Genomic DNA, 25,386 nt, shown 5'->3' with positions numbered 1-25,386 from the left:
TCTTTATCATAGAGAAAATACCTCCTAAAGAAACATGGGACTTTTATTTTGACATGAAGCAGCAGGACCGTTTACGGAAGTACGCGTTCTTCGCCGACGATGAAGAAGAAGCCGAAAAGGTGTTTTCTTTGACTGCTAGGATAGCTAACTAGCTAGTATATTTCTTAGATAAGTCATTCCTTCCCTTTCTCTTCATAAAAATCCGAAGTAAGAAGTTCTTTGGAGGTGAAATATGGGTATGTATTAGCTGATGTACACATTGCATAGTTTTTTTTTGGTAACTATCAGTTGCTTCGGCCCTCAAGCCAAGGCTTGTGTTAGCTAGCTACAATAGGTTTTATAACTAACCCAAGATAGACCAGAGCCTGTTGTTTCCAATGGGAGCAAACTAATCATAATGGGCAGGACAAGCAAGGAGGTGGGCTGAGCCAAGGACGACCTACTTACATCCTATTGGCGCATTCTAGCATTTATTTGTATATTTCCGTTGGGGAACGCCTACGCTGTGAGGTGCGCATGTGCGGTAACACAATTCGTCCTTGCTCTCCTTGGAAATATATATTTTTTGAAACTTTGGCAAAGCGAAGGGTAAAGTCTACAAAAAATCAGTTTGTTACAGATTTTAGTTTTGGAAACACAAAACTGTATGGCGATCCAAATGTTTTATCGATGAGAAAATTAGCAGAATGTTGGCCATAATTAATCTCGCTTCATCGTTTCCTACTGCCAGCCACTGGGCTTCCTCTCAGCACCATATTTTGTAGTGAGTGGAAACGCCAACAGGACGCTTTACATTTGTACATCCAGTGAAATATCTGCCTCATTGTTCTATCTGTGACAATAGTGTGTGATTACTGCCAACCATTTGGGCGTTCCTGCATGATTACTGCCCCCCCCCCTCGAGCATTCCATTGGTTCCTGTATGAACACCGCCCTCGAGCACGCCATCATCATGCTTGTGTTACACTTTTGATATTATGGATTTCCAAATTGTCTATGTGATTTAAAATGTGGGTCAAAGAGGAAATAAAAGTACTATGTGAGTTTTTCGGGGGGCGAATGACACTTGTCTACCGGTGTCCTAGCAAGCTACACATATTGTCCCTGCCCCCTGCCCGCTGAGCCCTGGAGTCCTCCGAGCTAGCTCATTGGCCTTCGCTTCCGCCCGCTGAGTACTGGAGTCCTCCTTGCTAGCACATTGGCCTTCGCTTCCGCCTGCTGTGTACCAGAGTCCTCCCAGCTAGCACATTGGCCTTCGCTTCCGCCCGCTGAGCACTGGAGTCCTCCTAGCTAGCACATTGGCCTTCGCTTCCGCCTGCTGTGTACCGGAGTCCTCCTAGCTAGCACTTTGGCCTTCGCTTCCACACGCTGAGTAGTGGAGTCCTCCTAGCTAGCACATTGGCCTTCGCTTCCGCCTGCTGTGTACCGGAGTCCTCCTAGCTAGCACATTGGCCTTCGCTTCCACACGCTGAGTACTGGAGTCCTCCTAGCTAGGACAGTGTACTTCGCCCCCGCCCGCTGAGTACAGGAGTCCTCCTAGCTAGGACAGTGTACTTCGCCCCCGCCCGCTGAGTACAGGAGTCCTCCTAGGTTTTATAGGGGGCGAAGCACACTGTCCAAGCTAGGAGGACTCCTGTACTCAGCGGGCGGGGGCGAAGTACACTGTCCTAGCTACAGTACTCAGCGGGCGGGGGCGAAGTACACTGTCCTAGCTAGGAGGACTCCAGGACTCAGCGGGCGGGGGCGAAGTACACTGTCCTAGCTAGGAGAACTCCTGTACTCAGCGGGCGGAGGCGAAGTACACTTTCATTGCTATGAGGACTCCTGTACTCAGCGGGCGGGGGCAAAGCACACTGTCCAAGCTAGGAGGACTCCTGTACTCAGCGGGCGGGGGCGAAGTATACTGTCCTAGCTAGGAGGACTCCGGTACTCAGTGGGCGGGGGCGAAGTACACTGTCCTAGCTAGGAGGACTCCGGTACTCAGCGGGCAGGGGCGAAGCACACTGTCCTAGCTAGCTAGCTACCATTGTCGCACCCGCCTCTTCTTCTTCTGTGGGGTCTGTTGGCATCCAACGCTATGGTACATTACTGTGTCCTTCTGTACTGGAGCGCCCCCACGTCTGTACCGGAGTCCTAGCTTAAAAATGGACCAATAGAAGAATAGAGAGGGGTTCCTGCAGATGCAGGAATGCCCACATGCAGGAACGCCCCCAATTATGGGCTGCAATTTCACCCTTCTCGCTAGCTACAGTAGCCAAACTCCATGTGTGTTGTTCAAGACAAAAGGGTTTCAGTTAGCAGCAACGTGCATATTCCATTGAACAACAGTGGTAACGATTTATCCGTGTTTATAAACGCGTATAAAATGTGACAGGATGATGTTTTCCTATGATATCATGTTGGCAGAACATACTGTCGCTACAGTATGTTCTGCCAACATGATATCATAGGAAAACGTCGCTACAGTATGTTCTGCCAACATGATATCATAGGAAAACGTCGCTACAGTATGTTCTGCCAACATATTATCATAGGAAAACATCGCTACAGTATGTTCTGCCAACATGATATCAGAGGAAAACGTCGCTACAGTATGTTCTGCCAACATGATATCATAGGAAAATGTCATCCTGTCACAATTTTGCAAATAGTTTAGAATCAAACAATTGATGCATTTGTCAATTGGCTATGCTCCCAGCAGGTTTTGGGGTGCCAATGTGAAAAGATGAGCGTCAACTAGAGGTCGACCGATTAATCGGAATTGCTGATTAATTAGGGCCGATTTCAAGTTTTCATAACAATCGGTAATCCGCATTTTTGGAAACCGATTATGGCTGATTACATTACATTGCACTCCACGAGGAGACTGCGTACGAGAGTGCAGCAAGGAGCCAAGGTAAGTTGCTAGCTAGCATTAAACATATCTAATCACTAGTTAACTACACTAGTTAACTACACATGGTTGATGATATTACCAGTTATTACCAGTTTATGTAGCTTGTCCTGAGTTGCACATAATCGATGCGGTGCCTGTTAATCTACCATCGAATCACAGCCGACTTCGACTCCGCCAAACGGGTGATGATGATGATTTAACAAGCGCATTCGTGAAAAAAGCTGTCGTTGCACCAATGTGTACCTAACCATAACCATCGATGCCTTTCTTAAAATCAATACACAAGTATATATTTTTAAACCTGCATATTTAGTTAATATTGCCTGTTAACATGAATTTCTTTTAACTTTGGAAATTGTGTCACTTCTCTTACATTCTGTGCCAGCAGAGTCAGAGTATATGTAGCAGTCAGGGTATATGCAGCAGTTTGGGCCGCCTGGCTCGTTGCGAACTGTGTGAAGACCATTTCTTCCTAACAAAGACCGTAATTAATTTGCCAGAATTGTACATAATTATGGCATAACATTGAAGGTTGTATAATGTAACAACAATATTTAGACTTAGGGATGCCACCAGTTAGATAAAATACGGAATGGTTACATATTTCACTGAAAGAATACTTATTTTGTTTTCTAAATGATTGTTTTCGGATTTCACCATTGTGACCTAAGGCTCTTATTTCTATGTGTTATTATGATATAATTAAGTCTATGATTTGATATTTGATAGAGCAGTCTGACTGAGCGATGGTAGGCAGCAGCAGGCTCGTAAGCATTCATTCAAACAGCACTTTCCTGCATTTGCCAGCAGCTCTTCGCTGTGCTTCAAGCATTGTGCTGGTTATGACTTCAAGCCTATCATCTCCCGAGATTAGACTGGCAATACTAAAGTACCTATTAGAACATCCAATAGTTAAAGGTATATGAAATACAAATGGTATAGGGAGAAATAGTCCTATAATATCTACAACCTAAAACTTCTTACCTGGGAATATTGAATACTCATGTTAAAAGGAACCACCAGCTTTCTTATGTTCTCATGTTCTGAGCAAGGAACTGAAACGTTAGCTTTCTTACATGGCACATATTGCACTTTTACTTTCTTCTCCAACACTTTGTTTTTGCATTATTTAAACCAAATTGAACATATTTCATTATTTATTTGAGACTAAATTGATTTTATTGATGTATTATATTAAGTTAAAATAAGTGTTCATTCAGTATTGTTGTAATTGTCATTATTACAAATATATATATATATAACAATCGGCCGATTAATCGGTATCTGCTTTTTTTTGGTTCTCCAATAATCGCCTTTGAAAAATCATAATCGGATGACCTCTAATTGTGACCCAACCTCCTCCCTCTCCACCTCTCTCATCTCTTTCCCCCTTCTGGCAGAACCCCCATTTCCTCTGCTCTCCCTGGGTGTCCTGGTCCCTCCTCTCCGGATGATGTCAGCACTCATGTGGCAGGTGGTGCGCCTGGGCAACATAAGTCAGTATGGGAAATTGGAGGAGTTTGTTTCCATGGTCACAGAGGCGGTTCCAGATCTTCTGTCCAACAGACAGAGGTGGCTGCTGACCCTGGCACTCAGAGGACGGGTAAGAGACTCCCTGATAGTTTGTAAGAGATTCCCAGCATGTTTCGAGAGTCTAGGTTTCAGCAAGGCTCAGGGCAGAATCACTGAGCTTGCACCCTAAATAACAAACTCACACAAATTCAATCTGGGGTCCAGATTAGCAGTTTGCTCAGGCCAATCACCTGGAAGGTTATGTTTGTGATTGGAGGTTCTAAATACCCACTGCTCTTGCTAGTATCACCTATGGTTTATTAAGGTTGTGTGATTGGAGGCTACATATGGGTTGAATTCATGTAACAGTTGGTAACTGTTTGGTTCTTGTCTCAGGTGAGTCTACAGCTATTAGGGTCTGGACATCCTGATGACCTCAAGGCTGTTCAAACCCACCTGGATAGAATCACAGCATCTGGTCTCAAACAGGTGAATGTTTTAATCAACTGGTGCGTAATTCTGACAAGCCTGCTCTCTTAAACAGTAAGCAGTAAGGGCCGGTTTCCCTGACACGGACTAAGCCTAAAAAGCACTTTCAAAGGAGATTCTCCAGGACTAGGGTCAGTCTGTGTCCTAGAAACCGCCACTGTGCAGCTTGTGATGTTTGTCTGGACTCTTATGTGTTGCAGTCAAACGATGCCGCGATTGAATTTGCTGAAGCCAACTTCCTGAAGCTGATCCGGAGCCTCGTGGAAGACCCAGATAGGAGGGAACACTTCTTCAAGGTAAGATAGAGCCTAGTGGAAGACCCAGATAGGAGGGAACACTTCTTCAAGGTAAGATAGAGCCTAGTGGAAGACCCAGATAGGAGGGAACACTTCTTCAAGGTAAGATAGAGCCTAGTGGAAGACCCAGATAGGAGGGAACACTTCTTCAAGGTAAGATAGAGCCTAGTGGAAGACCCAGATAGGAGGGAACACTGCTTCAAGGTAAGATAGAGCCTAGTGGAAGACCCAGATAGGAGGGAACACTTCTTCAAGGTAAGATAGAGCCTAGTGGAAGACCCAGATAGGAGGGAACACTGCTTCAAGGTAAGATAGAGCCTAGTGGAAGACCCAGATAGGAGGGAACACTTCTTCAAGGTAAGATAGAGCCTAGTGGAAGACCCAGATAGGAGGGAACACTTCTTCAAGGTAAGATAGAGCCTAGTGGAAGACCCAGATAGGAGGGAACACTGCTTCAAGGTAAGATAGAGCCTAGTGGAAGACCCAGATAGGAGGGAACACTTCTTCAAGGTAAGATAGAGCCTAGTGGAAGACCCAGATAGGAGGGAACACTGCTTCAAGGTAAGATAGAGCCTCGTGGAAGACCCAGATAGGAGGGAACACTGCTTCAAGGTAAGATAGAGCCTAGTGGAAGACCCAGATAGGAGGGAACACTTCTTCAAGGTAAGATAGAGCCTCGTGGAAGACCCAGATAGGAGGGAACACTGCTTCAAGGTAAGATGCTTCTCCAAATCACACCAATACAGATCCCCAACTGATGCACTGCACATAATCAGATCAAGTTGACCTCATGTTTAGTGTTAACCTAAATACAAGGACGTATGCAGTTTTAGACTATTGAAACAGGCTGTACGTCTCTCTTGTACAATAGGTTGTGTTCCCCGTGGAGTATGGACCAAGCTTTGACTCGGCGCTGCAGACTCTGGTGTGTCATTTGCTGTCCAGACTGGAGGAGCTGCTGCCCATCCCTGACTTCAAACAGGTACATACAGACTGAGCTGACCCAGAACCACAGTAAGATAGAGAAACAATAGCTATTTCTAGTTCTGAACAGTAAACTGGGTTCACCAAGGTAAAACATTTAAAGGAAAATTGCATATATGTAAATCTTTGTCATCACAATACTGTCATTTTCACCACCGTTCTCTCTGCTGTCTCCAGACTGCTCTGTTGATCAGTGATGCCCCATCTGTCCTGGAGGACTTCATGTGCAGTGTCTCCCATGCAGAGGATCTGAAGTCCCTGCTACAGAACCCACAGTGCCACGGGAAACTCAAGCTGCCCAAGAGCGGTAAGCCTCTTGTCTGAGTTCCAAATGGCTCTCTTCCCCTTCGCGCCTCTGCTCAAAAGTAGTGTTCTCTATTGGGAAGGGGTGTCAAACTCATTCCATGGAGGGCTGACTGTGCTGGTCGTAGTTATTTCCTTTCAGTTTGTGTCCAATGAATTTTGACATGCAGGTGAGGGTAGCTAATCAGTGACCTTAATAGATCAATCGAGTACAAGGGAGGAGTGGAAGACCGGGCCCACCATGGAGTAGTTTGACCCCTCCCGGTACACCCCCCCCCGGTACACCCCCCCCGGTACTTCCCCCCTTCGCCCGGTACACACCCCCACCCGGTACACATCCTCTGTCTGACAATCTGTAGATGAAATACAACGGCAATATAACCTTAATCATCTAATAATCTATATAATAATCTCACAATTGTTTCCCATCTTCTTTCCATTGGTCCTGGTTGTCACTGTTCAGCTCCTTCGCAGATAGAGGACCATCTCCTCTTCTCCTTATCCCTTCCTCCCTCACTGAGACTGGGCAATGCCTCACACCACAGGGCCAGCGAATCCAAAGCCTTCCCTGACTGTGAGAACCCGCCCCTGCAGGTCAGAGATAACCAGGGGACTATGACTGACAATTTGAGTGGCCAATGGGCTGAGTCCAAAACAAGTATAGATCAAGACGTGATTGGAACAGATTCAGTAGAAAACCAAGGAGGTTCTCAACGAACAGACAACCAGAAGGACGTGAAGGAGAAAGATGTGGAAAGACAAAGTGCAGGAAGGAAAGCAGTAGACACGGAGCACCAATACTGTCTGGGCACCAATACTGCTCCTCAAACTGCTGACCAAGACACGGCACCATCAGCCAGCCAACAAGCTGCCTCAGCCTCCACCTCAGTCTCTGCCCAGGACACCACCTCAACATCCACCTCGGGCACCCTGTCGTCCTCCTCCGGTGTGTCACCCGAGCAGCCGCGGCAGCGCGTGGCCCACAGGTGTCCCCAGTGCGGCCGTTGTTTCATTTACCGCTATAAGATGCTGGAGCACCAGAGACTCCACACAGGGGAGAACCCTTACAAGTGTTCCCAGTGTGGTAAGACCTTCAGAAGGTCCTCGGAGATGTCCACCCACCGCAGGACGCAGTGCTCCAACGCTGCCTATGTCTGTATTAAATGTGGAAGCAGTTTTGGGTCGGTCAGAGAGCGGGTCAGCCACAGGTGTTGTGGTAGCAAAGCGGCGGCAGCGCCGAAGTTTGAATGTCCACAGTGTGGGAAGAACTTCAAGTGGCACAACTCGCTAAAGAAACACCTGGTAACCCACACCAGGAAGAAGGGCTTCAACTGCAGGTATATTATATTACACTGTTACTGTCCCAAATGGCACCCTATTCCCTACATAGTGCTTCATTCTATAAGGGGAAAGGGGGATACCTAGTCAGCTGTACAACTGAATGCCTTCAACTGGAATGTGTCTTCCGCATTTAACCCAACCCCTCTGAATCAGAGAGGGGGGGGGGGCTGCCTTAATCGACATCCACGTCTTCAGCACGCGGGGACAGTGGGTTAACTGCCTTGCTCATTGGCAGAACAACATCTTTTTCCCTTGTCAGCTCAGGCCCAACACTCTAACCACTAGGCTACCTGCTGTAGCTAGAGGACTCCTGATATCTCCAGGACTGGTTCTAGAGCTAGAGGACTCCTGATATCTCCAGGACTGGTTCTAGAGCTAGAGGACTCCTGAGCTAGAGGACTAGAGGACTCCAGGACTGGTTCGAGAGCTAGAGGACTCCTGATATCTCCAGGACTGGTTCTAGAGCTAGAGGACTCCTGATATCTCCAGGACTGGTTCGAGAGCTAGAGGACTCCTGATATCTCCAGGACTGGTTCTAGAGCTAGAGGACTAGAGGACTCCAGGACTGGTTCTAGAGCTAGAGGACTCCTGTTATCTCCAGGACTGGTTCTAGAGCTAGAGGACTTCTGATATCTCCAGGACTGGTTCTAGAGCTAGAGGACTCCTGTTATCTCCAGGACTGGTTCTAGAGCTAGAGGACTTCTGATATCTCCAGGACTGGTTCTAGAGCTAGAGGACTCCTGATATCTCCAGGACTGGTTCTAGAGCTAGAGGACTCCTGAGCTAGAGGACTAGAGGACTCCAGGACTGGTTCTAGAGCTAGAGGACTCCTGATATCTCCAGGACTGGTTCTAGAGAGGAGAAACCACTCCCAGTGGCTGTATTGAAGGGGGAGTGGTTTCTCCTCTCCTAGGTAATCAGTGGCTGTATTGAAGGGGGAGTGGTTTCACCTCTCCTAGGTAATCAGTGGCTGTATTGAAGGGGGAGTGGTTTCACCTCTCCTAGGTAATCAGTGGCTGTATTGAAGGGGGAGTGGTTTCTCCTCTCCTATGTAATCAGTGGCTGTATTGAAGGGGGAGTGGTTTCTCCTCTCCTAGGTAATCAGTGGCTGTATTGAAGGGAGAGTGGTTTCTCCTCTCCTAGGTAATCAGTGGCTGTATTGAAGGGGGAGTGGTTTCTCCTCTCCTAGGTAATCAGTGGCTGTATTGAAGGGTGAGTGGGTTCTCCTCTCCTTGGTAATCAGTGGCTGTATTGAAGGGGGAGTGGTTTCTCCTCTCCTAGGTAATCAGTGGCTGTATTGAAGGGGGACTGGTTTCTCCTTCAGTCCCTATACTTTTTGGCCCTGACACAGACATCGATCACCCCAGAGAACACTGCTACTCCATCTGCCCTATCTTCATCTGACTATGTTTTCTCTCATAGTCCGAGAGCATCTGGTCGTCACTGTGATGGCACAGGGCTACTCATTTCTCCTGACTGGAGATTCTCTATTCTCCCTCTCTCACCTGTTCATCTCCTCATTTCAATTCCATGTTGTCACTGTCTCTTGACCATTCAAGCTGAACATCGTTGTTATTTATCGCCCACCATGCTGCCCTTAGAGTTCCTCAATGAGCTTGACACCTTAACCTTTAAACAGGTCAACATTCACAAGGCCGCAGGGCCAGACAGATTACAAGGATGTGTACTCAGAGCATGCGCTGACCAACTGGCAAGTGTCTTCACTGACATTTTCAACCTCTCCCTGACTCAGTCTGTAATACATACATGTTTCAAGTAGACCACAATAATAGTCCCTGTGCCCAAGGAAGCGAAGGTAACCTCCCTAAATGATTACCGCCCCGTAGCACTCCATGAAGTGCTTTGAAAGACTGGTCATGGCTCACATCCACACCATCATCCCGGATATCCTAGACCCACTCCAATTCGCACACCGCCCCAACAGATCCACAGATGACGCAATCTCAATCGCACTCCACACTGCCCTTTCCCACCTGGACAAAAGGAACACCTATGTGAGAATGCTGTTCATTGAGTACAGCTCAGCGTTCAACACCATAGTGCCCACGAAGCTCATCACTAAGCTGAGCACTCTGGGACTAAACACCTCCCTATGCGACTGGATCCTGGACTTCCTGAAGGGCTGCCCCCAGGTGGTGAGGGTAGGCAACATGTCTGCAGCACTGATCCTCAACACTGGGGCCCCTCAGGGTAGTGTACTTACTCGAGAGTCGAGAGTTTCAAGTTCCTTGGTGTCCACATCACCAACGATCTATCACGGTCCAAACATGATAGGGCACGACAAAACCTTTCCCCCTCAGGAGATAGAAAAGACTTGGCATGTGTCTCCAGATCCTCAAAAGGTTCTACAGCTGCACCATCGAGAGCATCCTAACCGGTTGCATCACCGCCTGGTATGGCGACTGCTCGGCATCTGACCGTAAGGCGCTACAGGTCAAACGGCCCAGTACATCACTGGGGCCAAGCTTCCTGCCATCCAGGACCTCTATAATAGGCGGTGTCAGAGGAAAGCCCATAAAATGGTCAGACTCCAGTCACCCAAGTTTTCTCTGCTACCGCACGGCAAGCGGTACCGGAGCACCAAGTTTAGGACCAAAAGGCTCCTCAATAGCTTCTACCCCCAAGCCATAAGATTGCTGAACAATTAATAAAATCGCCACCGGATTTGATGAGCTCATTTCCTGACAAAGGCTCGCTGCTCTTCGTACTGGGCAACTTGAACCTTCTGACTTTGACTTTCTTTCCACCTCTTTCTTTCCCCTCCTTGCCATATGCTTGACCTCATCTTTACTGGAGGCTGTTCCCCTACTAATCTCACTGCAACCCCCTCCAGGTCTCTGTTCTCCTACTAATCTCACTGCAACCCCCTCCAGGTCTCTGTTCTCCTACTAATCTCACTGTAACCCCCCCCCCCCCTTCCAGGTCTCTGTTCTCCTACTAATCACCCTGTAACCCCCCCCTCCCTCCAGGTCTCTGTTCCCCTACTAATCACCCTGTAACCCCCCTCCCTCCAGGTCTCTGTTCTCCTACTAATCTCACTGTAACCCCCTCCAGGTCTCTGTTCTCCTACTAATCTCACTGCAACCCCCTCCAGGTCTCTGTTCTCCTACTAATCTCACTGTAACCCCCTCCAGGTCTCTGTTCTCCTACTAGTCTCACTGTAACCCCCTCCAGGTCTCTGTTCTCCTACTAATCTCACTGTAACCCCCTCCAGGTCTCTGTTCTCCTACTAATCTCACTGCAACCCCCTCCAGGTCTCTGTTCTCCTACTAATCTCACTGTAACCCCTCCAGGTCTCTGTTCTCCTACTAATCTCACTGTAACCCCCTCCAGGTCTCTGTTCTCCTACTAATCTCACTGTAACCCCCTCCAGGTCTCTGTTCTCCTACTAGTCTCACTGTAACCCCCTCCAGGTCTCTGTTCTCCTACTAATCTCACTGTAACCCCCTCCAGGTCTCTGTTCTCCTACTAATCTCACTGTAACCCCCTCCAGGTCTCTGTTCTCCTACTAATCTCACTGTAACCTCCTCCAGGTCTCTATTCTCCTACTAATCTCACTGTAACCCCTCCAGGTCTCTGTTCCCCTACTAATCTCACTGTAACCCCCTCCAGGTCTCTGTTCTCCTACTAATCTCACTGTAACCCCCTCCAGGTCTCTGTTCTCCTACTAATCTCACTGTAACCTCCTCCAGGTCTCTATTCTCCTACTAATCTCACTGTAACCCCCTCCAGGTCTCTGTTCCCCTACTAATCTCACTGTAACCCCCTCCAGGTCTCTGTTCTCCTACTAATCTCACTGCAACCCCCCCCCTCCAGGTCTCTGTTCTCCTACTAATCTCACTGTCACCCCCTCCAGGTCTCTGTTCTCCTACTAATCTCACTGCAACCCCCCTCCAGGTCTCTGATCTCCTACTAATCTCACTGTAACCCCCTCCAGGTCTCTGTTCTCTTACTAATCTCACTGCAACCCCCTCCAGGTCTCTGTTCTCCTACTAATCTCACTGTAACCCCCTCCAGGTCTCTGTTCTCCTACTAATCTCACTGCAACCCCCCCCCTCCAGGTCTCTGTTCTCCTACTAATCTCACTGCAACCACCCCCCTCCAGGTCTCTGTTCCCCTACTAATCTCACTGCAACCCCCCCCCCCTCCAGGTCTCTGTTCTCCTACTAATCTCACTGCAACCACCCCCCCTCCAGGTCTCTGTTCTCCTACTAATCTCACTGCAACCCCCCCCCTCCAGGTCTCTGATCTCCTACTAATCTCACTGTAACCCCCTCCAGGTCTCTGTTCTCTTACTAATCTCACTGCAACCCCCTCCAGGTCTCTGTTCTCCTACTAATCTCACTGTAACCCCCTCCAGGTCTCTGTTCTCCTACTAATCTCACTGTAACCCCCTCCAGGTCTCTGTTCTCCTACTAATCTCACTGCAACCCCCCTCCAGGTCTCTGTTCTCCTACTAATCTCACTGCAACCCCCCTCCAGGTCTCTGTTCCCCTACTAATCTCACTGCAACCCCCCCCTCCAGGTCTCTGTTCTCCTACTAATCTCACTGCAACCCCCCTCCAGGTCTCTGTTCTCCTACTAATCTCACTGTAACCCCCTCCAGGTCTCTGTTCTCCTACTAATCTCACTGCAACCCCCTCCAGGTCTCTGTTCTCCTACTAATCTCACTGTAACCCCCTCCAGGTCTCTGTTCTCCTACTAATCTCACTGTAACCCCCTCCAGGTCTCTGTTCCCCTACTAATCTCACTGCAACCCCCCCCCTCCAGGTCTCTGTTCTCCTACTAATCTCACTGTAACCCCCTCCAGGTCTCTGTTCTCCTACTAATCTCACTGCAACCCCCCTCCAGGTCTCTGTTCTCCTACTAATCTCACTGTAACCCCCTCCAGGTCTCTGTTCTCCTACTAATCTCACTGTAACCCCCTCCAGGTCTCTGTTCCCCTACTAATCTCACTGCAACCCCCCTCCAGGTCTCTGTTCTCCTACTAATCTCACTGTAACCCCCTCCAGGTCTCTGTTCTCCTACTAATCTCACTGCAACCCCCTCCAGGTCTCTGTTCTCCTACTAATCTCACTGCAACCCCCCTCCAGGTCTCTGTTCTCCTACTAATCTCACTGTAACCCCCTCCAGGTCTCTGTTCTCCTACTAATCTCACTGTAACCCCCTCCAGGTCTCTGTTCCCCTACTAATCTCACTGCAACCCCCCTCCAGGTCTCTGTTCTCCTACTAATCTCACTGTAACCCCCTCCAGGTCTCTGTTCTCCTGCTAATCTCACTGTAACCCCCTCCAGGTCTCTGTTCCCCTACTAATCTCACTGCAACCCCCCTCCAGGTCTCTGTTCTCCTACTAATCTCACTGCAACCCCCCTCCAGGTCTCTGTTCTCCTACTAATCTCACTGTAACCCCCTCCAGGTCTCTGTTCTCCTACTAATCTCACTGTAACCCCCTCCAGGTCTCTGTTCTCCTACTAATCTCACTGTAACCCCCTCCAGGTCTCTGTTCCCCTACTAATCTCACTGCAACCCCCCTCCAGGTCTCTGTTCTCCTACTAATCTCACTGCAACCCCCTCCAGGTCTCTGTTCTCCTACTAATCTCACTGTAACCCCCTCCAGGTCTCTGTTCTCCTACTAATCTCACTGTAACCCCCTCCAGGTCTCTGTTCCCCTACTAATCTCACTGCAACCCCCCCTCCAGGTCTCTGTTCTCCTACTAATCTCACTGTAACCCCCTCCAGGTCTCTGTTCTCCTACTAATCTCACTGTAACCCCCTCCAGGTCTCTGTTCCCCTACTAATCTCACTGCAACCCCCCTCCAGGTCTCTGTTCTCCTACTAATCTCACTGTAACCCCCTCCAGGTCTCTGTTCTCCTACTAATCTCACTGTAACCCCCTCCAGGTCTCTGTTCTCCTACTAATCTCACTGTAACCCCCTCCAGGTCTCTGTTCTCCTACTAATCTCACTGCAACCCCCCCTCCAGGTCTCTGTTCCCCTACTAATCTCACTGTAACCCCCTCCAGGTCTCTGTTCTCCTACTAATCTCACTGTAACCCCCTCCAGGTCTCTGTTCTCCTACTAATCTCACTGTAACCCCCTCCAGGTCTCTGTTCTCCTACTAATCTCACTGTAACCCCCTCCAGGTCTCTGTTCTCCTACTAATCTCACTGTAACCCCCTCCAGGTCTCTGTTCTCCTACTAATCTCACTGTAACCCCCTCCAGGTCTCTGTTCTCGTACTAATCTCACTGTCACCCCCTCCAGGTCTCTGTTCTCCTACTAATCTCACTGTAACCCCCTCCAGGTCTCTGTTCTCCTACTAATCTCACTGTAACCCCCTCCAGGTCTCTGTTCTCCTACTAATCTCACTGTAACCCCCTCCAGGTCTCTGTTCTCCTACTAATCTCACTGTAACCCCCTCCAGGTCTCTGTTCTCCTACTAATCTCACTGTGACCCCCTCCAGGTCTCTGTTCTCCTACTAATCTCACTGTAACCCCCTCCAGGTCTCTGTTCTCCTACTAATCTCACTGTAACCCCTCCAGGTCTCTGTTCTCCTACTAATCTCACTGTAACCCCCTCCAGGTCTCTGTTCTCCTACTAGTCTCACTGTAACCCCCTCCAGGTCTCTGTTCTCCTACTAATCTCACTGCAACCACCCCCCCTCCAGGTCTCTGATCACTACTTAGTTTCCTTTTCTGTCTCCCTCTCTCATTTTTCCCTCCTGTCTCCTGATTCTACCTCTTCAACCTTACTCTTTTTACTTTCCACATCCTTTGACTTTCACTGTCCCCTTTCCTACCGGCCTGCTCGACCCTCACCTCCTGCTCCGTGGCTGAGTGACTCATTGCTTACAGAACAGGGCTGCGGACAGCTGAGCAAAAATGGAGAAAAACAAAACTTTCGGAAGACCTATCTGTTGAAGGAATTCTAAATTCCTCTGTTTTATTTCCCAATCAGAATTAAACACTCTGTCAATGTATTTAAGGGTTTGTAAGACCCTATATTTTATGAGAATGGACAAAGCCCCGGTCTTAAAAGTCAGGTAACAGCCTTTAATTCAAGAGAGTACTGGGTACGTACACATTTTACCACAGGTTATAAACTGAAAATGACGTCAGCGTTTTCTAAATGTTCCATCTCTTCTTGACACTGGTAGAAAGGCCTTATTAGTTCTCAAGCCTTCCCTCCTCGCCTGTAGCCAAGGTCAGTCAGTGTAGATAAACATTCTAGACAGTCTGGAGATAGTCCGTCCCTGCCATCTGGAGATAGTTCATTCATTTGTACAAAGGAACAGACTGTCATTGTTACTAAACTCCTGACTATATTATATACAATTGGGAATGGGAGCAAGAGAGAAAATTCATACATGTACGGTACATAATAGCATTTGGACTAGTCAGTCCTGATTGAAATGTATACATAATTAGTCATCTTTGATAAAAAATTCCCTTAACACTATCATCCTTTCACTCTCTCCTCTTTACCTTCTCTTCCTCTGTGTCTGCTGCTAAAGCCACTTTCTATCACTCTGAAATGTCTGCCTTGCCAACCTCTTCAAAAAGAAGGTTGATGATATTCGCTCCTCATTCACTGAGTCCACTGGTCCCATTCACACACAACTACTCCTTGACCTATTGAGTCCACTGGTCCCATTCACACACAACTACTCCTTGACCTATTGAGTCCACTGGTCCCATTCACACACAACTACTCCTTGACCTATTGAGTCCACTGGTCCCATTCACACACAACTACTCCTTGACCTATTGAGTCCACTGGTCCCATTCACACACAACTACTCCTTGACCTATTGAGTCCACTGGTCCCATTCACACACAACTACTCCTTGACCTATTGAGTCCACTGGTCCCATTCACACACAACTACTCCTTGACCTATTGAGTCCACTGGTCCCATTCACACACAACTACTCCTTGACCTATTGAGTCCACTGGTCCCATTCACACACAACTACTCCTTGACCTATTGAGTCCACTGGTCCGATTCACACACAACTACTCCTTGACCTATTGAGTCCACTGGTCCCATTCACACACAACTACTCCTTGACCTATTGAGTTCACTGGTCCTATTCACACAGAACTACTCCTTGACCTATTTCTCCCCTCTCTCTCTCCAGAAAGAAATGTTACTGAGTTTCAGTCCATTTAAATACATTCATTAGGCCCTAATCTATGGATTTCACATGACTGGCCAGGGGCGCAGCCATGGGTGGGCCTGGGTGGGCTTAAGCCCACCCACTTGGGTGCCAGGCCCAGCCAATCAGAATTAGTTTTTTTTCTCACAAAAGGGCTTTATTACAGACAGAAATCCTCCTCAGTTTCATCAGCTGTCTCAGACCATCCCGCAGGTGAAGGAGCCGGAAGTTGAGGTCCTGAGCTGGCGTGGTTACACGTGGTCTGTGGTTGTGAGGCCGGTTGGAAGTACTGCCAAATTCTCTAAAACGATGTTGGAGGCGGCTTATGGTAGAGAAATTAACATTCATGCCAATTGCACGCTCCCTCAACTTGAGAAATCTGTGGCATTGTGTTGAGACAAAACTGCACATTTTAGAATGGCCTTTTATTGTCCCCTGCACAAGGTGGCAGGGTAGCCTAGTGGTTAGAGCGTTGAACTCGTAACCGAAAGGTTGTGAGTTCAAACCCCCTGACAAGGTACAAATCTGTCGTACTGCCCCTGAACAGGCAGTTAACCCACTGTTCCCAGGCCATCATTGAAAATAAGAATTTGTTCTTAACTGACTTGCCTGGTTAAATAAAGGTAAAAAAAAAGTGCACCTGTGTTATGATCATGCTGTTTAATCATCTTCTTGATATGCCCCACCTGTCAGGTGGATGGATCATCTTGGTGAAATAGAAATTCTAAATAATGGGGGTGTAAACAAATTGTGCCATTTTTCTTTTAATCTTTTTGTGCGTATGGAACATTTCTGTGATTATTTTTTTTCAGCTCATGAAACATGGGACCAACACTTAACATCTTGCGTTTTATATATATTTTTCAGTATACTTATGACCAGGTCCCATAGGAATTTCGTCAAAAGTAGTGCACTATATAGGGAATGGTATGGCATTTGGGAAACTACACTGTGATTCATGATTGGTGACTCATGTAAATAATGTTTTATATTTAATGTCCTGTAAGGGAAAAGCAAATATCTTTGAAAATACAATAACTGTGGCCCAGATAGCAGCCTAGTACCTTTTATAGAGCTCTATGGGCCCAGGTCAACAGAGTGCACTATAAAGGGGAACAGGAAGTCATTTTGGACACAGGCGATAAAGGCTATCTTCCATAAAGCGCTATCCTATGTATTCTAAGGTACTGTGGTGAGGGGCCGTTCCCAGGTATCGCTGAGCTGAGGACCCACCAGAAGGTCCATGATGGAGAAGAGAAGCCCTACAAGTGTGAACAGTGTGGAAAGGGCTTCAGCTCCCAGGTATTCTGTTGTATTCATCTCCCAGGTATTCATCTCCCAGGTATTCATCTCCCAGGTATTCTGTTGTATTCATCTCCCAGGTATTCATCTCCCAGGTATTCTGTTGTATTCATCTCCCAGGTATTCTGTTGTATTCATCTCCCAGGTATTCATCTCCCAGGTATTCTGTTGTATTCATCTCCCAGGTATTCTGTTGTTTTCATCTCCCAGGTATTCATCTCCCAGGTATTCTGTTGTATTCATCTCCCAGGTATTCTATTGTATTCATCTCCCAGGTATTCTGTTGTATTAATCTCCCAGGTATTCTGTTGTATTCATCTCCCAGGTATTCATCTCCCAGGTATTCTATTGTATTCATATCCCAGGTATTCATCTCCCAGGTATTCTATTGTATTCATCTCCCAGGTATTCATCTCCCAGGTATTCTGTTGTATTCATCTCCCAGGTATTCTATTGTATTCATCTCCCAGGTATTCTGTTGTATTCATCTCCCAGGTATTCTGTTGTATTCATCTCCCAGGTATTCATCTCCCAGGTATTCAACTCCCAGGTATTCTGTTGTATTCATCTCCCAGGTATTCATCTCCCAGGTATTCATCTCCCAGGTATTCTGTTGTATTCATCTCCCAGGTATTCTGTTGTATTCATCTCCCAGGTATTCATCTCCCAGGTATTCAACTCCCAGGTATTCTGTTGTATTCATCTCCCAGGTATTCTATTGTATTCATCTCCCAGGTATTCTGTTGTATTCATCTCCCAGGTATTCTGTTGTATTCATCTCCCAGGTATTCTGTTGTATTCATCTCCCAGGTATTCTGTTGTATTCATCTCCCAGGTATTCATCTCCCAGGTATTCATCTCCCAGGTATTCATCTCCCAGGTATTCTGTTGTATTCATCTCCAAGGTATTCTGTTGTATTCATCTCCCAGGTATTCATCTCCCAGGTATTCTGTTGTATTCATCTCCAAGGTATTCTGTTGTATTCATCTCCCAGGTATTCTATTGTATTCATCTCCCAGGTATTCATCTCCCAGGTATTCTGTTGTATTCATCTCCCAGGTATTCTGTTGTATTCATCTCCCAGGTATTCTGTTGTATTCATCTCCCAGGTATTCTGTTGTATTCATCTCCCAGGTATTCATCTCCCAGGTATTCATCTCCCAGGTATTCATCTCCCAGGTATTCTGTTGTATTCATCTCCCAGGTATTCATCTCCCAGGTATTCTGTTGTATTCATCTCCCAGGTATTCTATTGTATTAATTTCCCAGGTATTCTATTGTATTCATCTCCCAGGTATTCTGTTGTATTCATCTCCCAGGTATTCATCTCCCAGGTATTCTATTGTATTCATATCCCAGGTATTCATCTCCCAGGTATTCTATTGTATTCATCTCCCAGGTATTCATCTCCCAGGTATTCTGTTGTATTCATCTCCCAGGTATTCTATTGTATTCATCTCCCAGGTATTCTATTGTATTCATCTCCCAGGTATTCATCTCCCAGGTATTCTGTTGTATTCATCTCCAAGGTATTCTGTTGTATTCATCTCCCAGGTATTCTGTTGTATTCATCTCCCAGGTATTCTATTGTATTAATTTCCCAGGTATTCTATTGTATTCATCTCCCAGGTATTCTGTTGTATTCATCTCCCAGGTATTCATCTCCCAGGTATTCTATTGTATTCATATCCCAGGTATTCATCTCCCAGGTATTCTATTGTATTCATCTCCCAGGTATTCATCTCCCAGGTATTCTGTTGTATTCATCTCCCAGGTATTCTGTTGTATTCATCTCCCAGGTATTCTATTGTATTCATCTCCCAGGTATTCATCTCCCAGGTATTCTATTGTATTCATCTCCCAGGTATTCATCTCCCAGGTATTCTGTTGTATTCATCTCCCAGGTATTCATCTCCCAGGTATTCTGTTGTATTCATCTCCCAGGTATTCTGTTGTATTCATCTCCCAGGTATTCATCTCCCAGGTATTCTGTTGTATTCATCTCCCAGGTATTCTGTTGTATTCATCTCCCAGGTATTCATCTCCCAGGTATTCTGTTGTATTCATCTCCCAGGTATTCTGTTGTGTTCATCTCCCAGGTATTCTGTTGTATTCATCTCCCAGGTATTCTGTTGTATTCATCTCCCAGGTATTCATCTCCCAGGTATTCTATTGTATTAATTTCCCAGGTATTCTATTGTATTCATCTCCCAGGTATTCTATTGTATTAATCTCCCAGGTATTCTGTTGTATTCATCTCCCAGGTATTCATCTCCCAGGTATTCTGTTGTATTCATCTCCCAGGTATTCATCTCCCAGGTATTCTGTTGTGTTCATCTCCCAGGTATTCTGTTGTATTCATCTCCCAGGTATTCATCTCCCAGGTATTCTGTTGTATTCATCTCCCAGGTATTCTATTGTATTAATCTCCCAGGTATTCTGTTGTATTCATCTCCCAGGTATTCTATTGTATTCATCTCCCAGGTATTCTATTGTATTAATCTCCCAGGTATTCTGTTGTATTCATCTCCCAGGTATTCATCTCCCAGGTATTCTGTTGTATTCATCTCCCAGGTATTCATCTCCCAGGTATTCTGTTGTATTCATCTCCCAGGTATTCATCTCCCAGGTATTCTATTGTATTCATCTCCCAGGTATTCTGTTGTATTCATCTCCCAGGTATTCATCTCCCAGGTATTCTATTGTATTCATCTCCCAGGTATTCTGTTGTATTCATCTCCCAGGTATTCTGTTGTATTCATCTCCCAGGTATTCATCTCCCAGGTATTCTGTTGTATTCATCTCCCAGGTATTCATCTCCCAGGTATTCTATTGTATTCATCTCCCAGGTATTCTGTTGTATTCATCTCCCAGGTATTCTATTGTATTCATCTCCAAGGTATTCTGTTGTATTCATCTCCCAGGTATTCATCTCCCAGGTATTCATCTCCCAGGTATTCTATTGTATTCATCTCCAAGGTATTCTGTTGTATTCATCTCCCAGGTATTCTGTTGTATTCATCTCCCAGGTATTCATCTCCCAGGTATTCTGTTGTATTCATCTCCCAGGTATTCTATTGTATTCATCTCCCAGGTATTCATCTCCCAGGTATTCTATTGTATTCATCTCCCAGGTATTCATCTCCCAGGTATTCTATTGTATTCATCTCCCAGGTATTCTGTTGTATTCATCTCCCAGGTATTCTGTTGTATTCATCTCCCAGGTATTCTATTGTATTCATCTCCCAGGTATTCTGTTGCATTCAGCTTAAATATGTCTAATAAAATGTATTTAGGGCTGGCTCCATGGCCACGAGCAGCGCCACTCCCAAGAGAGGTCCAAGATCTGCCCGAGCTGTGGAAAGGCCTTCCGGTGTAAAGGAGACCTGAAGCTCCACATGCGGACTCACACCGGCGAGAGGCCGTACCAGTGTACCTACTGCACCAAGCGGTTCTCTGTGAACGGAAACCTGACGATACACATCAGGACTCACACAGGGGAGAAACCTTTCCTCTGCTCCGACTGCGGCAAGGCCTTCTGCTCTGCAGGAGAGCTGCAGATCCACAGGAGAACACACACTGGGGAGAGACCGTACAAATGCACCGTCTGCGAGAAGGGCTTCACCATGGCTAGTCAGGTGACTCTTCACATGCGGGTACACACGGGGGAACGACCCTACGTGTGTCATGAGTGTGGAAAGGCATTTCGTCGCGGTGCGGAGCTGAAGACACACATCCTGAATCACAGTGGGGTGAGACCGTACCCCTGTCGTCTCTGTTCCAAGACCTACACCTGCCTTAGTCACCTGAAGAGACATTTGAAGACTCACGGGGACCAGTCGGTGGATATGAGCAGTGAGTTGTCTGTATCTGCTGTATAATAAACCACTTGAAAAGAAAACACATTTTAACACCGTGTTGTCAATATAAAAAGGTGCATATTTCATTTTCTGACGGCTCCTTATATTAAGAGGTAGTTGACTGAACTCCGTAAAGATCATCTCCATGTTTGCTTATTGCTACTATCAGGACTAAGACTGTTGCTTCTAGAACAAGACGAGTGTTGCTTCTAGAACAAGACGAGTGTTGCTTCTAGAACAAGACGAGTTGCTTCTAGAACAAGACGAGTGTTGCTTCTAGAACAAGACGAGTGTTGCTTCTAGAACAAGACGAGTGTTACTTCGAGAACAAGACGAATGTTGCTTCTAGAACAAGACGAGTGTTGCTTCTAGAACAAGACGAGTGTTGCTTCTAGAACAAGACGAGTGTTGCTTCTAGAACAAGACGAGTGTTACTTCGAGAACAAGACGAGTGTTGCTTCTAGAACAAGACGAGTGTTGCTTCTTGAACAAGACGAGTGTTGCTTCTAGAACAAGACGAGTGTTGCTTCTAGAACAAGACGAGTGTTGCTTCTAGAACAAGACGAGTGTTGCTTCTAGAACAAGACGAGTGTTGCTTCTAGAACAAGACGAGTGTTGCTTCTAGAACAAGACGAGTGTTGCTTCTAGAACAAGACGAGTGTTGCTTCTTGAACAAGACATTTTTCTTTGTTGCAGTTTTATGCGTTTTTATAATCATTTTGATCATGTCTTAGATTGAGGCTTTTGGATGGTTGCAGTCGCTAGTGTTTCTGTTCGTCTCACATGCCAAGTTAATCCGTGTCTGTTCATCTCACGTGTTGGTTCTGTTTACTTAACAAATAAGGAACACTCATAATGTGTGCACTTAAAAATCATAACAATTTTAATCAAACATACATCTGTAGACAGAAGTCAAAGATCAAACATCACACATACAACTGATGTCTCTCATGAGTTCTGCCCAATAGGAAAAGTCCAAGTTGCTTTTGTCATGCTCGTAGTCAACCCCCTGTGATGTCACTGCATACGTCATTACCTGCTACTCATCAGACCAAGCCTGTGCATACACAGCTATACAAACTTGCAAGAGGGATACAATAGTTCCAGTGTTTTCTAAGGCCTCAGCAGTAAATGTCCCCAAGTTGATTTATGTCTGACTCTTATCTCTTCTACTCCCCTGAAAGACTTTGGAACCATTTCAAAACGTTATAATGAATATTTAAATATTGTTAATCTGTAGTCTATAGGATCCTATAAATGTAGAGGAGGTGGGGTCCAATAGCCCCTCCCCTTCTATTAATGCAACATAAGCATAATCCATTATTATAATACATCAATAATTTGGTGCAGCCACTATCATGACCCTAATTTGAACCCATCACATGCCAAATTCATCCATGTCTGTTCATCACAGATGCCAAGTTAATCAGCAATGGAAAGTGGTTTGTTGACTAATGGAACTCTTAGTTGTGAGGAGACACATGAAGGTCTCTCCCAACCCACCTTAATTAGAGGGTATGCAATCATGTTTGACCCTATTTTCCAATAATCACATTTTCTGCAGAAAAAATAACTCAAACTCAATTTCACACTGACTTGATCTTGGTCAAAATGTATTTTACAAAGAAAGGACGTATGATTGTTTTGAATATGTTAATTGAAATGGAAATATTAAATGATTTCTTGACTATTGGCATTTCTATTAAGCTTCTTACATAAGGCTTCTATAGTATAATGCTGTTTAACAGAGTCCAATATCAATGTAGAAAAATAAGTTATTTATCCTCAGCTTCTGTCTCCACTCCCATTGGATTGCAAGTCGAACGCAGAGGTGGGTGTAGGTGGAAGTCTGTGTCTGATGAGGCATTGGTCTTTGAGTAGAGAGAGGGTTCAGTGAGAGAGGTCCCTCCCCTCTGACCATCTCCAATGAGTTTTGAGAACGAGGTTGAGGAGAGAGGGTTTAGTGAGAGAGGTCCCTCACCTCTGGCCATCTCCTCCAATGAGTTTTGAGAACGAGGTTGAGGAGAGAGAGGGTTCAGTGAGAGAAAGACTACGGGAGAAAATCCTTTTCAGACTCCTCGCCTCCCATTGGATGAGAAAGCCAGAGGTCCCTCCCCTCTGACCATCTCCTCCAATGAGTTTTGAGAACGAGGTTGAGGAGCGAGGACTCAAGGAGTATGCAATTGAGATCGCGATCGCGCCCCCCCCCCCCCCAAATTTCCAGATTTGCTTCTCACTCCATTCCTGAAGGCCCCCCAGGGGGGTTGAGAGACCCTGCTCTCGACATCAGACGGTTAGCAGGGCAGTTTTAGTCGTTGTCAATGCTGGATTTTGTGTCAGAGCTCGTTGGACATCATCTCCTTCTTGTTGTGGGTAGGGAACACACTGGACACAGCTGGTAGCGCCCTCTGGTGTGCTTCCACAGAATGCAGCTGTCGAAGGAACGACCTGGGGTGGAGGGGAGGACGAACAAGGGGTGTGAGTCCCAATTATCTCCTGAAGTGTACACTCATTCACTACCTCCCACAAATATAAAAGCATTGTATTGGTGGAGGCTTGAGCTCGTGGGAGTTTCCACCATATCTGATACCAGTCGTTTGGTTTCAAATCAGTGAGGAGAAGTGAACAAGTGCACACTTTGAAGGACAGGTAATTGGGACAGGACTCGAGGGTTAGGGTACATGTAGTATCATTAGGACAGTAGTTCTAGTTTGGGTCAAAGCATGTACGACCTAAACAAATAGATCAAGGTTATTGACAAGGGACAAAGCGAAGGCTGGCGAACACGATTCAACAGAGGAATAACAGCAGCCAGAAACACAGTGAAGCCACACTAGACTGACCTCTACTAAAACACTTCAGACAGACCTCTCTACAGACAGACCTCTCGACAAAACACTTCAGACAGACCTCTCTCCTAAAACCCTCCAGACAGACCTCTCTACAGACAGAACTCTCTACTAAAACCCTCCAGACAGACCTCACTACTAAAACCCCCCAGACAGACCTCTCTACTAAAACCCCCCAGACAGACCTCTACTAAAACCCTTCAGACAGACCTCTCTACTAAAACCCTCCAGACAGACCTCTCTACTAAAACCCTCCAGACAGATCTCTCTACAGACAGACCTCTCGACAAAACCCTCCAGACAGACCTCTCTACTAAAACCCTTCAGACAGACCTCTCTACTAAAACCCTCCAGGCAGACCTCTCTACAGACAGAACTCTCTACTAAAACCCTCTAGACAGACCTCTCTACTAAAACCCTTCAGACAGACCTCTCTACTAAAACCCTCCAGACAGACCTCTCTACAGACAGAACTCTCTACTAAAACACTTCAGACAGATCTCTCTACAGACAGACCTCTCTACTAAAACCCTCCAGACAGACCTCTCTACAGACAGAACTCTCTACTAAAACCCTCCAGACAGACCTCTCGACAAAACACTTCAGACAGACCTCTCTACAGACAGACCTCTCTACTAAAACACTTCAGACAGATCTCTCTACAGACAGAACTCTCTACTAAAACCCTCCAGACAGAACTCTCTACTAAAACCCCCCAGACAGACCTCTCTACTAAAACCCCCCAGACAGACCTCTCTACAGACAGACCTCTCTACTAAAACCCTCCAGACAAAGTTTCCACTCACTGATCATTCCTGCTTTTTTGTATATCTGAAAGGGGGAGGGGTTATAAAACATGGTAATTTAACTGGTACCTGGGACCTTCAGACGAGTCTTGTGAAGCTTTTGGGCAGGGTAGCCTAGTGGTTAGAGTGTTGGACTAGTAACCGAAAGGTTGCAAGTTCAAATCCCCGAGCTGACATGGTACAAATCTGTCATTCTGCCCCTGAACAGGCAGTTAACCCACTGTTCCTAGGCCGTCATTGAAAATAAGAATTTGTTCTTAACTGACTTGCCTCGTTGAATAAAGGGATTAAAAAATAAATCATAATCCTAGAGCAAAACAAGCGACATGCACGTGTTCCTAAAGCCCTTTTCCAACAATGCAGAGGTTAAAAGAAAACAGGCACCCACTTATGGAAACTCGTATCAGATTGCCTAATGACCCCACAGCTTAATCGAAAACATGCCACGGATGTAACAGGATGAAACTCGGCTTTAGATACGTGCAGCTTGGGTTGCACTCGGTTGCATTGCAGTTGCGTGTGAAAAATGGTGCTCCGCCCTCCTCGGTAAACTATCCTATCATGTGTGT

At 46.3% G+C, this 25,386-nt stretch overlaps 1 protein-coding gene across 1 annotated transcript; it reads left to right on the top strand.

Moving 5' to 3' along the window:
- The first annotated feature begins 93 nt into the window (after window positions 1-93).
- Window positions 94-21,203, top strand: LOC135508650 (zinc finger protein ZFMSA12A-like). Its single transcript, XM_064928892.1, has 9 exons — window positions 94-236; window positions 4,297-4,499; window positions 4,805-4,897; window positions 5,098-5,193; window positions 6,065-6,175; window positions 6,355-6,484; window positions 6,944-7,817; window positions 17,184-17,301; window positions 20,599-21,203. The coding sequence occupies exons 1-9, from the start codon at window positions 233-235 to the stop codon at window positions 21,181-21,183; spliced, it is 2,214 nt and encodes a 737-aa protein (XP_064784964.1). The 5' UTR covers window positions 94-232; the 3' UTR covers window positions 21,184-21,203.
- The last annotated feature ends 4,183 nt before the right edge of the window (window positions 21,204-25,386 follow it).

This window comes from Oncorhynchus masou, chromosome 3 (assembly GCF_036934945.1).
Source record: "Oncorhynchus masou masou isolate Uvic2021 chromosome 3, UVic_Omas_1.1, whole genome shotgun sequence".
Classification (NCBI taxonomy): domain Eukaryota; kingdom Metazoa; phylum Chordata; class Actinopteri; order Salmoniformes; family Salmonidae; genus Oncorhynchus; species Oncorhynchus masou.
Note: the sequence above shows the minus strand (reverse complement) of the source record. Positions and strands in the feature narration are given on the sequence as shown.